This window comes from Scyliorhinus torazame, chromosome 5 (genome assembly GCF_047496885.1).
Source record: "Scyliorhinus torazame isolate Kashiwa2021f chromosome 5, sScyTor2.1, whole genome shotgun sequence".
NCBI lineage: Eukaryota > Metazoa > Chordata > Chondrichthyes > Carcharhiniformes > Scyliorhinidae > Scyliorhinus > Scyliorhinus torazame.
In genome coordinates, this window is record NC_092711.1 from 150,739,343 (window position 1) to 150,754,651 (window position 15,309).

The window sequence follows — 15,309 nt, forward strand, 5'->3', positions numbered from 1 at the left end:
TGTTCATCGACGGGACGTTTGCGAGCCTAGGGGCACTAGAGGAGAAGTTTGAGTTACCCCCGGGAAATGCCTTTAGATATATGCAGGTGAGGGCTTTTGTGAGGCAACAGGTGAGGGAATTCCCGTTGCTCCCGGCACAAGAAGTTCAAGATAGGGTGATCTCCGGTGTATGGGTCGGGGAGGGCAAGGTGTTGGAAATACACCAGCAGTTGAAAGAAGAGGGGGAAGCGCTGGTAGAAGAGTTGAAGGGTAAATGGGAGGAGGAGCTGGGGGGGGGGGGGGGGAGATCGAGGAAGGTCTGTGGGCTGATGCCCTAGGTAGGGTTAATTCCTCTTCCTCGTGTGCCAGGCTCAGCCTGATACAATTTAAGGTGGTCCACAGAGCGCACTTGACGGGGGCGAGGTTGAGTAGGTTCTTTGGGGTAGAGGACAGATGTGGAAGGTGCTCAGGGAGCCCGGCGAACCATGTCCATATGTTTTGGTCATGCCCGGCACTGGAGGGGTTCTGGAGAGGAGTGGCAGGAGCAATATCTCAGGTGGTGAAAGTCCGGGTCAAGCCAAGCTGGGGGCGAGCAATATTCGGAGTAGTGGACGAACCGGGAGTGCAGGAGGCGAAAGAGGCTGGCATTCTGGCCTTTGCGTCCCTAGTAACCCAGCGAAGGATCTTGCTAATGTGGAAGGAGGCGAAGCCCCCCAGCCTGGAGGCCTGGATTAATGATATGGCTGGGTTCATAAAGTTGGAGGATTAAGTTCGCCTTGCGAGGGTCTGCGCAGGGGTTCTACAGGCGGTGGCAACCGTTCCTAGACTATCTCGCGGAGCGTTAGAGGAAGGTTGGTCAGCAGCAGCAACCTTGGGGGGGGGGGGGGGGGAAAGAGGGGGGACTGCCTGGGAGAGTGGATGAGCAAGAGATAACTTGAAGGGTTGGGGAAACTGGCACGTATGGGTGAGGGCCAGTGTACAAAGCTGTGTAAATATATAATTTTGCTATGTATATATCTTGCTCTGCGCGATTTCTCGTTTTTTTGTGTGTTCCCGGGGGGGGGGGGGTATTGTTTGTAAGGGAGAAAAATTGTGTTAAAAAACTTTAATAAATATATATTTTTTTAAAAAGATATTGAGTTCTTTCTGCCCTCAGTCTGGTCTCAGTCAAACGCTGAGTCGGGATCGTAGGTATTGATTTATTTTATTTCAAATAGCTTGCAAGCTCGATTCACTCTGATAACAGCAGGACCAACACTGTTCCTGAGATCCCCAGAGCAAGTGAACAAAAGGGAGCACAGCATCTGGTTTCAGCCTCAAGTTTCACATACCCACGACCAAATAAGTTAATGGTAACAAATGCAAGATTCTCATAGGTCTTTCTCACACATTCCTTGACCTGGCCATATAACCAGATCTTCACAATTACTGATCCCGATAGGCCCACAATACATTCCTCAGCCCTGGGGCCCCTTTCACCCAGCATCCTTTGCACAAAGAACCGGTCCTAATAGCTACCCATCCCCCTCTTCCTGCCTTGAATCCCACTTGCAGGCTGTGCATTAAGATTTTACTCCTAACTTAGCCTAACTACCCATCATGCCTTTCTGTTCATTTCCGCATCCCTTTGAGAGAGAGAGAGCTTACTGGTGATGACTTAACTTGAGGGTCACCACACTTCAGGTGAGGGGAAATGTTGAGAAGGCAGGGCCTTCATGGATAACCTCTCTGTACGGGAATTGAACCCATGCTGTTGGCGTCGCTCCTCATCATGAACCAGCCAACTGAACTAACTGACCACCTGGTAAATAGTATTTCCTTTACTATTAGCTATTCCCTGTTTCCCATCAGTTTCCCAATCCACCTCAAACAACTTGCCCCTCATACCCTCATAGTTTTCTTCTGTGAGGAACACCCAAATAAATTAAACAGAAAAATATATAACCACCACAGCCCATCTCCACAGCAAGGTGGCGTGCTTTGGGGGTTCCAAACAGAAATGGGAACTAAATATCGTCAAACTTACAAACACGCTTTCAGTCTGTGATAGAACAAAGAAAAGTACTGCACAGGAAAAGGCCCTTCGGCCCTCCAAGTCTGTGCCGACCATGCTGCCCCTCTAAACTAAAATCTTCTCCACAATTCCATGCGAAATTTAGAACCAGGCAATTGCAACAAATCTCAAAGAGCATCAGCCCACTGGAGACAACGTCGTGAGACCGGCCAGTCCAGTAGAAAGAAACTGTCTGACCATCCCCATTGACCAACTGTCAGAATGAATAAAATGCAGTCCTGGATGTAATTGAGAGCAGAAACAATAACAGAATCCAACCCCTGTAATCAATTGTGAACTTGTTGGTATCTCAGCAGGTGCGATGAATCACAGAATTCCTTCCCAGGCTGAGAGCACGAGTGGCCTCTATCGAGTGTGAAGTCGTTGGTGTGTCCGCAGGCTGGATGAGTGAATAAATCCGTTCCCACACAGAGCAGGTGAATGGCCTCTCCCTAATCTTAACTCACTGATGTGAGTGCAGGTGCGATAATTGACTGAATCCTTTCCCACAGTCAGAGCAGGTGAACGGCTTCTCCCCAGTGTGAACTTGCTGATGTGACGGTAGGTCAGTCGAAACACGGAATGCCTTCCTACACTGAGGGCAGGTGCATGGCCTCTCCCCAGTGTGAACGCGCTCATGTGACTGCAGGTTGTCTAACCGAGTGAATCTCTTCCCACACTGAGAGCAGGTGTATGGCCTCTCCCCAGTGTGAACTCGCTGGTGTTTCTTCAGTATGGATAGCTCAGTAAATCCCTTCCTACATGCAGAGCAGGTGAATGGCCTCTCTCCAGTGTGAACTCGGTGGTGTTTCACTAGTTCGGATGAAACACGGAATCCCTTCCCACATTGAGAGCAGGTGAACGGCCTCTCCCCAGTGTGAACTCGTTGATGTTTCCGCAGGCTGGATAACTCAGTGAATCCCTTCCCACACTGAGAACAGGCGAACGGCCTCTCCCCAGTGTGAACTCGCTGATGTTTCTTCAGGCTGGATAACTCAGTGAATCCCTTCCCACACTGAGAGCAGGTGAACGGTCGCTCCCCAGTGTGAATTCGCTGATGTTTCCGCAGGCTGGATGAATCACTGAATCCCTTCCCACATTGAGAGCAGGTGAATGGCCTCTCGCCGGTGTGAATTCGCTGGTGTGTCCGCAGGTTGGATAACACAGCAAATCCCTTTCCACACACACAGCAAGTGAATGGCCTCTCCCCCGTGTGAATGCGTCGATGAACTTCCAACTCAGATGGGCATCTGAATCCTTTCCCACAGTCCCCACATTTCCACGGTTTCTCCATGTGTCTCTTTGTGTCTCTCCAGGTCAGGCAGTCAGTCTTTTTCACACCCAGAACACGTGTATGGTCCCACCCCGCTGTGAATGGTGTGACTTTTTTTCAGGCTATGTAACTGGCTAAAGCTCTTTCCATAGTCAGTGCTCTGGAACACTCTCACTCGGGTGTGTGTGTCTCGGTGCTTTTCCAGTCGCACTGATGGTTAAAATATTTTGAAGCCGACAGATTGTCAAACATTTCTCCTTCTAAATTCAAAGGCCGATGATATTCAGGTCCCAAGGAATAGAGTGACTCCGTCACATCAAGAGGTTACGTTTGAGATTTCTGTCTGTAATTCCTCCTCTTCTAATATCCTATAAAAGGAGTTTACAAAATGAGTTTACATAAGTGCAGGATAGAAATTCTGAATCGACAACTCTCGTTTCTACGGAACATTTTTTCCTCTCTCATTTCCCAATACCGAGTCTCCAAAAACTACGCCATACGTCGTCTTCAGGGAGCGGATTCGGAGGGGTGGAATATCAGAGCTGTGAGCATTGAGAAAGAGACCATTCTTTTACCTCAATAAATAAATGTGTCAAACTGAGGGAGCAAAGGATGTCAATGTCTTTAAGAGAGAGAGAGAGACCTGGACCAAGCTTTGCAGAGTCTGCACCCTCCCTGGATTCACTTACTTTCCTTTCAGTTGCTGCAAGTGACCAATTTTAGCCCAGCATGAAAAAAGAAATGGAAAGGGGAGAAAAGAAAGTGTTTTACTCACAGATGTTGGAGACAGGAGGTGTGAAGCTCAAGCTCATTCAGAGTGAGGAGCAGCAGCTTTGCTGGGCAGGAATGAGCAGGTTAACAAGCTCAATTTCCAAAGTCTGCAGGCAGACAATGAGGGAACTCTAATTGACTGGCGGAGACGAGGCCTTCCGGTCCTCCCAGTTTGCCATTGGTCAATACCCCTGCATGAGGGTCAAGGGGGCGGGTCCCCGGCACATGCGCACCTACCCCGTCCCTTGAACATGCGCAGTCCCGGACCTGGGTTGAGGTCACCGAGCGGCTTCAGCCGGTTGCCTGGAATCCGTGTCTGGAGGAGGTGTCGGGGGAGGGGGAACAACGGGGACGGGACTGCGCACTGGAACCCGCAGACGTCACCGTGGAGCAGAATGATTTGGTATTGGTTGATTTAGGCAGGGCTCCATTGTGACGTCACAATTCGGAGGTTGGACAATGAGTTTCAGACTAAAACTTCCTCCTCATCTGGGAGCTCAGTGTTTCCCCCTTTCCATTTCCTTTCTCATTCTGGGGGGACATTGGTGACTTGCAGCAACTGAAGGGAATGGAAGTGAATCCAAGGAGGGTGCAGACTCTGAAAAGGTTGACCCAGGTCTCTCTCTCTCTCTCTCTTAAAGACATTGACATCCTTTGTTCCCTCAGCTTGACACATTTATTTGTCTGGCTAAAAGAATGGTCTCTTTCATAATGTTCACATTAAAGGGGTTAAGCCATTTATTATTATTTCTTGTCTTCTGATATAGTTCTGTGAATAAGTTCTCAATTTTATTTCAGCACAGAAGGAATCCATTCAGCCACTTGAGTCCATGCTGACTTTCTGCAGAACAATTCAGGCTGTCCCATTTCTCCTCGAAATCACCATAGAACAAAGAAGAACAAAGAAATGTACAGCACAGGAACAGGCCCTTCGGCCCTCCAAGCCCGTGCCGACCATGCTGCCTGACTAAACTACAATCTTCTACACTTCCTGGGTCCGTATCCCTCTATTCCCATCCTATTCATGTATTTGTCAAGATGCCCCTTAAATGTCACTATCGTCCCTGCTTCCATCACCTCCTCCGGTAGCGAGTTCCAGGCACCCACTACCCTCTGCGTAAAAAACTTGCCTCGTACATCTACTCTAAACCTTGCCCCTCTCACCTTAAACCTATGCCCCCTAGTAATTGACCCCTCTACCCTGGGGAAAAGCCTCTGACTATCCACTCTGTCTATGCCCCTCATAATTTTGTAGACCTCTATCAGGTCTCCCCTCAACCTCCTTCGTTCCAGTGAGAACAAACCGAGTTTATTCAACCGCTCCTCATAGCTAATGTCCTCCATACCAGGCAACATTCTGGTAAATCTCTTCTGCACCCTCTCTAAAGCCTCCACATCCTTCTGGTAGTGTGGCGACCAGAATTGAACACTATACTCCAAGTGTGGCCTAACTAAGGTTCTATACAGCTGCAACATGACTTGCCAATTCTTATACTCAATGCCCCGGCCAATGAAGGCAAGCATGCCGTATGCCTTCTTGACTACCTTCTCCACCTGTGTTGCCCCTTTCAATGACCTGTGGACCTGTACTCCTAAATCTCTTAGACTTTCAATACTCTTGAGGGTTCTACCATTCACTGTATATTCCCTACCTGCATTAGACCTTTCAAAATGCATTACCTCACATTGGTCTGGATTAAACTCCATCTGCCATCTCTCCGCCCAAGTCTCCAAACAATCTAAATCCTGCTGTATCCTCCGACAGTCCTCATTGCTATCCGCAATTCCACCAACCTTTGTGTCGTCTGCAAACTTACATTTTCCTCCAAATCATTTATATATACTACAAACAGCAAAGGTCCCAGCACTGATCCCTGCGGAACAGCACTGGTCACAGCCCTCCAATTAGAAAAACATCCTTCCATTGCTACTCTCTGCCTTCTATGACCTAGCCAGTTCTGTATCCACCTTGCCAGCTCACCCCTGATCCCGTGTCACGATCCTGATCCTGATTCACGAAGTCATTCAGCCAGATGATAGACCAGCGCGTTCACACTGGGGAGAAAGTGTTCACCAGTTCATAACACCAATTGCTCAGGGCTTGACTATATGTACATGTAAAAAGCCCGTTGAACCCTAGCAAAAATAGGGTTAAAAGGTAATTCCTGTAGGTACAGGCAGGTCGATTCCATTTCACATGCATTCACCAGGATGTGGTGTTCACCTGCTCTACTGCGGGAAAGGATTCTGTGATTCATATCGGCTTCTGACTCAGCGAGTTCATACCAGGGAGAGGTCATTCACCTGCTCCATTTGTGGGATCGGATTCACTCAATTCTCCAGCCTGCTGACACTCCAATGAGTTCACACCGGGGAGAGACCGTTCACCTGTCTGACTGCGGGAAGGGATTCACTTGGTTCAAGCATAAAGAACAAAGAAAATTACAGGAACAGGCCCTTCGGCCCTCCCAGCCTGCGCCGATCCAGATCCTTTAACTAAACCTGTCTTCTATTTTCCAAGGATTTACTTCCCTCTGTTCCCCACCCGTTCATATATCTGTCTAGATGCATCTTAAATGATGCTATCATGCCCGCCTCTACCACCTCCGCTGGCAAAGCGTTCCAGGCACCCACCACCCTCTGCATAAAAAACTTTCCACGCACATCTCCTTTAAACTTTCCCCCTCTCACCTTGAAATCGTGACCCCTTGTGATTGACACCTCCACTCTTGGAAAAAGCTTGGTGCTATCCACCCTGTCCATACCTCTCAATTTTGTAGACCTCAATCAGTTCCCCTCTCAACCTCCGTCTATCCAACGAAAACAAACATAATCTACTCAACCTTTCTTCATAGCTAGCACCCTCCATACCAGGCAACATCCTGGTGAACCTTCTCTGCACCCTCTATAACGCATCCACATCCTTCTGGTAATGTGGCGACCAGAACTGCACGCAGTATTCCAAATGTGGCCCAACCAAAGTCCTGTACAACTGTAAAGTGACCTGCCGACTCTTGTACTCAATACCCCGTCCGATGAAGGCAAGCTCCCATCACAACCACCCTATTGCTCCTACATTTTTCTATAATCTGTCTACATATTTGTACCTCTACTTCACGCTCGCTTTAGGGAGGCCTGTCGTAAAGTCGCAACAATGTTACTGCACCCTTCCTATTTCTTAGCTCTACCCATATTGCCTCAGTGCTCGAATCCTCCATCGTGCCCTCCTTAATCACAGCTGTGATATCATCTCTGACCAGTAATCCAACTCCTCCACCCCTTTTACCTCCCTCTCTATCCCTCCTGAAGCATCTATACCCTGGAATATTTAGTTGCCGGTCTTGCCCTTCCCTCAACCAAGTCTCAGTAATACTAATAACATCATATTCCCAGGTACTAATCCAAGCCCTAAGTTCATCTGCCTTACCTGCTACACTTCTCGCATTGAAACAAATGCACCTCAGACCACCTGTCCCTTTGCGTTCATCATCTCTTCCCTGTCTACTCTTCCCCTTAGTCACATTGAGTTTATTATCTAGTACCTTACTGGCTTTAGTTGCTGCCTCTTTACTGACCTCTAACTTCCTAATCTGGTTCCCATCCCCCTGCCATATTAGTTTAAAACCTCCCCAACAGTGTTAGCAAAAGCACCCCCTAGGACATTGGTTCCACTCCTGCCCAGGTGTAGACCATCCGATTTGTAATGGTCCCACCGCCCCCAGAACCGGTTCCAATGTCCCAAAAATCTGAACCCCCTCCCTCCTGCACCATCTCTCAAGCCACGTATTCATTCTGACTATTCTTGAATTTCTACTCTGACTGTCTCGTGGCACTGGTAGCAATCCTGAGATTACTACCTTTGAGGTCCTACTTTTTAAACTTATCTCCTAACTCCCTAAATTCTCATTGTTGAACCTCATCCCGTTTTTTACCTATATCGTTGGTGCCTATGTGCACCATGACAACTGGCTGTTCACCCTCCCCCTTCAGTATGTCCTGCAGCCGATCTGAGACATCCCTGACCCGTGCACCTGGGAGGCAACATACCATTCGGGAGTCTCGTTTTCGACCACAGAAATGCCTGTCTACTCCCCTTACGATTGAATTCCCTGTGACTATAGCCCTGCCAGTCTTTTTCCCGCCCTTCTGTGCAGCAAATCCAGCCACTGTGCCATGAACCTGGCTACTGATGCCTCCCCCTGGTGAGCCCCCAACAGTATCCAAAACGGTATACCTGTTTTGGAGGGAGATGACCACAGGGGACACCTGTACTGCCTTTCTGCTCTTTCTCTGCCTTTTGGTCACCCATTCCCTGTCTCCCTCACTAATCCTAATCTGCGGTGTGACCAACTCACTGAACGTGCTATCCACAACCTCCTCATCATCGCGGATGATCCAAAGTGAGTCCATCTCACTCCAGAGCCGTCATGCGGTCTAACACGAGCTGCAGCTGGACACACTTCCCGCACATGAAGGAGTCATGGCGATCAGCATGGCGTATGGACAGATCGGTGAGGGAGGGAATGAGGGAGAGGGAGGGAACGAGGGAGAGAGGGAATGAGGGAGGGAGGGAGGGAATGAGGGAGGGAGGGAGGGAATGAGGGAGGGAGGGAGGGGAAGGGAGAGAGAGGGTGGGAGGATCAGCATGGCATATGGACAAAAAAAAAGGGCAGTACAGTAGTATTGTGGATAGCACAATTGCTTCACAGCTCCAAGGTCCCAGGTTCGATTCCGGCTTGGGTCACTGTCTGTGCGGAGTCTGCACCTCCTCCCCGTGTGTGCGTGGGTTTCCTCTGGGTGCTCCGGTTTTCTCCCACAGTCCAAAGATGTGCAGGTTAGGTGGATTGATCATTCTAAATTGCCTTTGGTGTCCAAAAAGGTTAGGTTGAGTTATGGGGATAAAGGGGATAGCGGGGAGGCGTGGGACATATGTATGGTGCTCTTTCCGAGGGCTGGTGCAGACCCGATGGGCTGAATGGCCTTCTTCTGCACTGTAAATTCTATGATTCTAAAGGGCAATTAGGGATGGGTAATGCAAGCCTGGCCAGCAAAGTCCACATCCCGTAAATTATTCAAAGAAAGAAAAAAAGTTAAATCTCACCATCCTCCTCCTGCTTTTCCCCAATTCTCCTTCCGCTGAAGGTGCTGACCCTCGGGTTCAGTTTCACTCTCACCCATTGCCCTCCCCAATATGTCGCACAAGTGTCTAAATCTTTGAAGTTAACAAACTGTTTTGCTAAGAGGGACGTCACAATCAAATCCGCTGACCATCCAGACGCACTTTATGTCAGGGTGGGGGTCACTGCACCCCCCACTTTTCATCCCAGTCCCAGGAGTTTGGGAACTTGGCGCCGGGTGGGTAATGGCGATTGTGGTGCCCAGTATCCACCGCGTTAGAGAAACTTCTCTATCCGCCGCGCGGGTGGGCGGCCCGGGACTGCGCAGGTCCAAGGGCGGAAAAGCTGCGCATGTGCGGAATACGGCGATTCCCATTGGTCAAAGGGTCCGCGCTTCTTGCGGTCAAACGTTTATCCATGGCCACGTGATGCCATTGTCTTCTGGCGGCGGATAACCAATGGAAAATCCTGGCGAACCGGAAGGACTCTTGTCCTCCAGGCAATCAGAGCGCGGGCTTTGGGTGAATGATGAGTTAGCTTCACACAGATTGAAACTTCCTCCTGTCTCCAACATCTGAGAGTAAAACACTTTCTCCCCTTTCCATTTATTTTCTCATTCTGGTCTTCAATTGGTGACTTGCAGCAAGTGAAGAGAATGGAAGTGAATCTAGGGAGGATACAGACTCCGGAAAGGTTGGCCCAGGTCTTGTTCTCTCAAAAATATTGATGTGCAGATGCCGGCATTGGTCTGGGGTGAGCACACTAAGAAATCTTACACCACCAGGTTAAAGTCCAACAGGTTTGTTTCGAATCACTAGCTTTTGGAGCACAGCTCCTTCCTCAGGTGAATGAACAGGTAGGTTCCAGAAACATATATATATATATATATATAGACAAAGTCAAAGATGCAAGATGATACTTTGAATCGGAGTCTTTGTAGGAAATTAAGTCTTTACAGATCCAAACGGAGCAACTGGAGAGAGGGATAATCACAGGTTAAAGAGGTGTGATTTGACTCAAGCCAGGACAGTTGGTAGGATTTTGCAAGCCCAGGCCAGATGTGGAGTGAATGTAATGCGACATGAATCCAAGGTCCCGGTTGAGGCCATACTCATGTGTGAGGAACTTGGCTATAAGTTTCTGCTTGCCGATTCTGCATTGTCGCGCATTCTGAAGGCCGCCTTGGAGAATGCTTACCCGAAGAGGCTGAATGCCCTTGACTGCTGAAGTGTTCAATTTGTCTATATATATATATCCCATATGGTCTCTTTCCTTATATGGGCAGCACGGTAGCATTGTGGATAGCACAATTGCTTCACAGCTCCAGGGTCCCAGGTTCGATATCGGCTTGGGTCACTGTCTGTGCGGAGTCTGCATATCCTCCCCGTGTGTGCGTGGGTTTCCTCCGGGTGCTCCAGTTCCTCCCACAGTCCAAAGATGTGCAGGTTAGGTGGATTGGCCATGATAAATTGCCCTTAGTGTCCAAAATTGCCCTTAGTGTTGGGTGGAGTTACTGGGTTATGGGGATAGGGTGTGGAGGTGTTGACCTTGGGTAGGGTGCTCTTCTCCAAGAGCCGGTGCAGACTCGATGGGACGAATGGCCTCCTTCTGCACTGTAAAATTCTATGATATTCACAATTAAAGGGCTGGTTTCCCAGGACATGGCTGACATTTAAGGCAACAGTAAATTAATATCAGCCAGAGATATGTCTAATGTTGTTATGTGGTACAGAAGGGCGGCACGGTAGCACAGTGGTTAGCACTGTTACTTCACAGTTCCAGGGTCCCAGGTTCAATTCCCGGATTGGGTCACTGTCTGTGCGGAGTCTGCATGTTCTCCCCGTGTCTGTCTGTGTTTCCTCCAGGTGCTCCGATTTCCTCCCACAGTCGAAAGATGTGCAGGTTAGGTGGATTGGCCATGATAAATTGCTCTTCGTGTCCAAAAATGTTAGGTGGGGTTACTGGGATGGGATGGAGGTGTTGACTTAAGTGGGGTGCTCTTTTCAAGGCCCGGTGCAGACTCGATGGGTCGAATGGCCTCCTGCACTGTAAATTCTATGATTAGATATATAATTTATGGTTCTGTAAAAAAGTACGTTTATTAGTTCCAGTATTTTTTTTCTTTCAATGTTTTTATTGAGGAAATCATACACAGACATCAAACACAACAAAAACCAAAAAGAGAACAAGCAGGAAATCGGTTAATAAATAACTAACACCCCACCGTCCCACCCACCCAGCCGCTTCCCTCCACCCTCCCCCACTCCCTGCCGCTCCCCCCCCTCCCCACCGTCCCACCCTCCCTGCCGCTCCCCTCCACCCTCCCCACCGTCTCTCCCTCCCCTCCACCCTCCCCACCGTCCCTCCCTCCCTGCCGCTCCCCTCCACCGTCCCACCCTCCCTGCCGCTCCTCCCCACTGTCCCTCCCTCCATGCCGCTCCCCTCCACCCTCCCCACCGTCCCACCCTCCCCACCGTCCCTCCACCCTTGCTGCCTCTATTTTTTTTGTTGTTTCCTTTATAGATTTAGAGTACCCAATTCATTTTTTCCAAGTAAGGGGCAATTTAGTGTGGCCAATCCACCTAACCTGCACATCTTTAGGTTGTGGGGGTGAAACCCACGCAAACACGGGGAGAATGTGCAAACTGCACATGGATAATGATCCAGTGCCAGGATCGAACCTGGGACCTCGGTGCTGTGAGGCAGCTGTGCTAACCGCTGGGCCACAGTGCTGCCCATGCCTCCATTTTTTAACCCCAAAGTCTCCTCCCAAACCCCCCCCCCCCCCCACCCGCTGAATTTTAACTCCTTGAAGAGATCGACAATCGGTTTCCCTCTCCGGGCAAACCCCTCCACAGACCCTCTCAAGGCAAACTTAATTTTTTCCAACCAAATGAATTCTGGAAGGTCGCTCACCCACACCCTCGGCTCAGGCGATCGTGAGTCCCTCCATTTCAGCAAGGTCTATCTCTGCGCTGCCAGGGAGGCAAAGGCAAAAACATCAGCCTCACTCACCCCCTGGACTCCCGGGTCTTCCCACACTCCAAAAATTGCCACTTCTGGACTCGGGACAACCTTCACTCTCAGCACCTCAGACATCACATCCGCGAACCTCCGCCAGAATCCCTCCAGTTTCAGACAGGCCCGGAATATGTGAACATGTTTCACAGCTTTCCCCCCCCCCATCCCCAATGCATCGCCCCCATATATCCACCACTCCTCAAAAAACCTGCTCATTTTGGCCACCGTCATCTGCGCCCTATGGAGTACCGTAAATTGAATAAGGCTAAGCCTGGCACACGAAGAGGATGTATTCACACTCCTCGAAGCCTCTTCCCATACACCCGCCTCTACCTCCCTCCCAGCTCTTCCTCCCACTTCCTCTTGGCTTATCGGGGCTCCCTCTCAGTCCATTAACTCTTTATAGATCTCTGAAACCCTACCGTCGCCAACCCCTGTTTTCGACACCACCTTATCTGCAACCCCGGGGGCAGCAGATCAGGAAAGGACGGCACCTGTTTCCTCACATAATCCCGAACCTGTACATTCCGGAATCCATTCCCGCCGGGCAGCTCATAGCAACCCTCTAAGCTCAAAAAGCTGCACCCCACAAACTGTTCTCCAAACCGCTCGATCCCTGCCTGCTGCCACCCCCGGAACCCCGCATTCAGCCCCCCCTTGAGCAAACTTGTGATACCTCTCAGTCCAGGAGAGAAATTCACAAGATTCTCTCTTCTGACTTCCGGTTCCTGGATGCCCGCGCATGCGTCCTGCTGTACATGGCCGCCAAGAAAGATGGCGGTTGTGCAGGCGCACTGCTGCATATCGCCCCCATTCGGTACAAACACCGAACTGCATCAAAAGTGCCAGAACCAATTCATCACCCTGAGGAACGGAATGAAATAATGGCGGATAATCATACCCAGAATTCGATGCAGTGGCGAATACATCCTATCTCCATCACAACGGCCAGATCGCGCAGGCGTCGGAACATCCCGACCACCCCCAGCCCCCCTCCCCCGCCAATCCCCCACCCTGTGTGGAGCATGCGCGGTGCTGCTCCGGGCTGAGCGCAGCCTCAGTGAGAGTGAGTGCGGCTCCCAGAGGCGGAATGAGAGCCGCCGCGAGCGGGGACAATGGTGAGAACCCAACCCCCCCCCCAATAAGACCCATTGGTTTTATTGTCAGTCTGCAGACAGGAGCTGGAGAACTGAACCCAGGCAGAGGAGAGGGAGGGAGAAAACGGAGTGGAGGAAAGAAATGGTGCAGATGGGTTTGGATTTCAGCCCAGGGAGGAGGGAGGGTGTGTGGGACGGGCATTTACAGCTTTGGGGAACAAGACAGGAAAAAATGTTCCAGAGAAACTAGAATTGTCTGTTCAGAATTTCTATCCTGGACTGACAGTGATGACTTTTATGAACTCCTTTTACAGGATACTAGAAGCGGAAGATTGGCGGACAGAAAACTCAAACCAAACATCAAGATCTGACAGAGTCACTCAATTCATCAGGAGCTAAATATCATTGGTATTTTAATTTGGAAGGGGAACTGTTTGTCTGTTCTGTTTCAGCAGTGTGACTGCAAAAGCACCGAGACACACACACGAGTGAGAGTGTTCGAGAGCACTGACTGTGGAAAGAGCTTTAACACAGCCTGAAAAAACATTACACCATTCACTGCAGAGAGAAATTATACATATGTTTTGTGTGTGGACAGGGCTTCAACCGGGAGAGACATAAGGACACACTCACCATAGGGAAACCATGGAAATATGCGGACTGTGGGAAGGGATTCAGTTACCCATCACATCTGGAAGTTAATCGCACAGTCACACTGGAGAGAGGCTGTTCACCTGCTCCATTTGTGGGAAGGGATTCACCCATTCATACAACCTTCTGACACACCAGCGAGTTCACACTGAGGAGAGGCCATTCACCTGCTCTGTGTGTGAGAAGGGATTCACTCGGTCATCCCACATTGTGACTCATCAACTTGTTTACACTGATAAGAGACCATTTACATGTCCTGACTGTGAGAAGAGTTTTAAATGTAAAATGGATCTGCGGACAGATCAATGTATTCACACTGGGGAGAGACCGTTCACCTGCTCCGTGTGTGGGAAAGGATTCATTCAGTCATCCCACCTATAGACACATCAAATGTTCACTCTGATAACAAACTTTTTAACTGTCCGGACTGTGAGAACAGCTTTAAAAACAAAAAGCATTTACTATTACACCAATATGCTCACACTGGGTAGAGACCATTCACCTGCTCGGTGTGTGGGAAAGGATTCAGCCGTCCGACTGAACCACCAGAGAATTCACACTGGGGGAGGCCATTCTCCTGCTCTGACTGTGGGAAGGGATTCATTAATTAATCCAACCTTCTGACACATCAGCAGGTTCACAGTGACGAGAGGCCATTCACTTGCTCAGTGTGTGGGAAGGGATTCACTCGTTTATCCAACCTATTGAATCACCAGCGAGTACACACTGGGGAGAGGCTGTTCACCTGCTCGGTATGTGGGAAGGGATTCAGTCAGTCATCCAACCTGCTGACACACCAGAGAGTTCACACTGGGGGGAGGCTGTTTACCTGCTCCATCTGTAGGAAGAAATTTTCTCATTTATCTTATCTTCTGAAACACCATTGAATTCACACTGGGGAGCAGCCATACACCTCTAATGTCTGTGGGAAGGGATTTACTCAGCCATCCCACCTGCTTACACACCAGCCAGTTCACAAGTGACTACAAGGTTTGGATTCTACTCTTATTGATGCTGTTAATCATGTCCAGGACTGAATAATGTTCACTCTGACAGTCTTAATCTGCTGGTGAGGTTTAATATTCTGAATAAATGTGAAATAAATCAGCTTTATTTGAAACATTGTTGCAGATTTTTGTCTTTCCTCTCTGAGTGTTTAACAGCACCTGCCTGGAGCTCAGAAAGGACAATCTGGGGAAGGATCATATGGCAGGAACTTCAGCCTGGACACAGTCTTTCAGGGTCACACTGAGAGGGACAAACAACACTTTGGTCTTTCTCATCTCTCTTCACTGTCAGCAAAGTCCCCGTGTGGCTGAATCCTGAAGTGTGCAAGAAATGTGTCCC

The 15,309-nt window shown here is 49.5% G+C and overlaps 1 protein-coding gene and 1 long non-coding RNA gene across 3 annotated transcripts; one reads left to right on the forward strand and one right to left on the reverse strand.

Moving 5' to 3' along the window:
* Positions 1-870: 870 nt before the first annotated feature.
* On the reverse strand, positions 871-9,469 carry LOC140422088 (uncharacterized). 2 transcript variants are annotated; one of them, XM_072507101.1, is made up of 2 exons: positions 9,178-9,469; positions 871-3,673 (listed from the first exon to the last, which is right to left on the reverse strand). In XM_072507101.1, exon 2 carries the CDS (start codon positions 3,324-3,326, stop codon positions 2,496-2,498), a length of 831 nt encoding a protein of 276 aa, XP_072363202.1. In that variant the 5' UTR covers positions 3,327-3,673; positions 9,178-9,469; the 3' UTR covers positions 871-2,495. The 2 variants fall into 2 exon arrangements, with proteins under 2 accessions (XP_072363202.1, XP_072363201.1); XM_072507100.1 differs by lacking the exon at positions 9,178-9,469 and adding an exon at positions 4,081-4,235.
* LOC140422111 (uncharacterized) lies at positions 9,466-13,728 on the forward strand. Its single transcript, XR_011947259.1, has 2 exons — positions 9,466-9,946; positions 13,626-13,728. It is a non-coding gene; the product is annotated as an uncharacterized lncRNA (long non-coding RNA).
* The last annotated feature ends 1,581 nt before the right edge of the window (positions 13,729-15,309 follow it).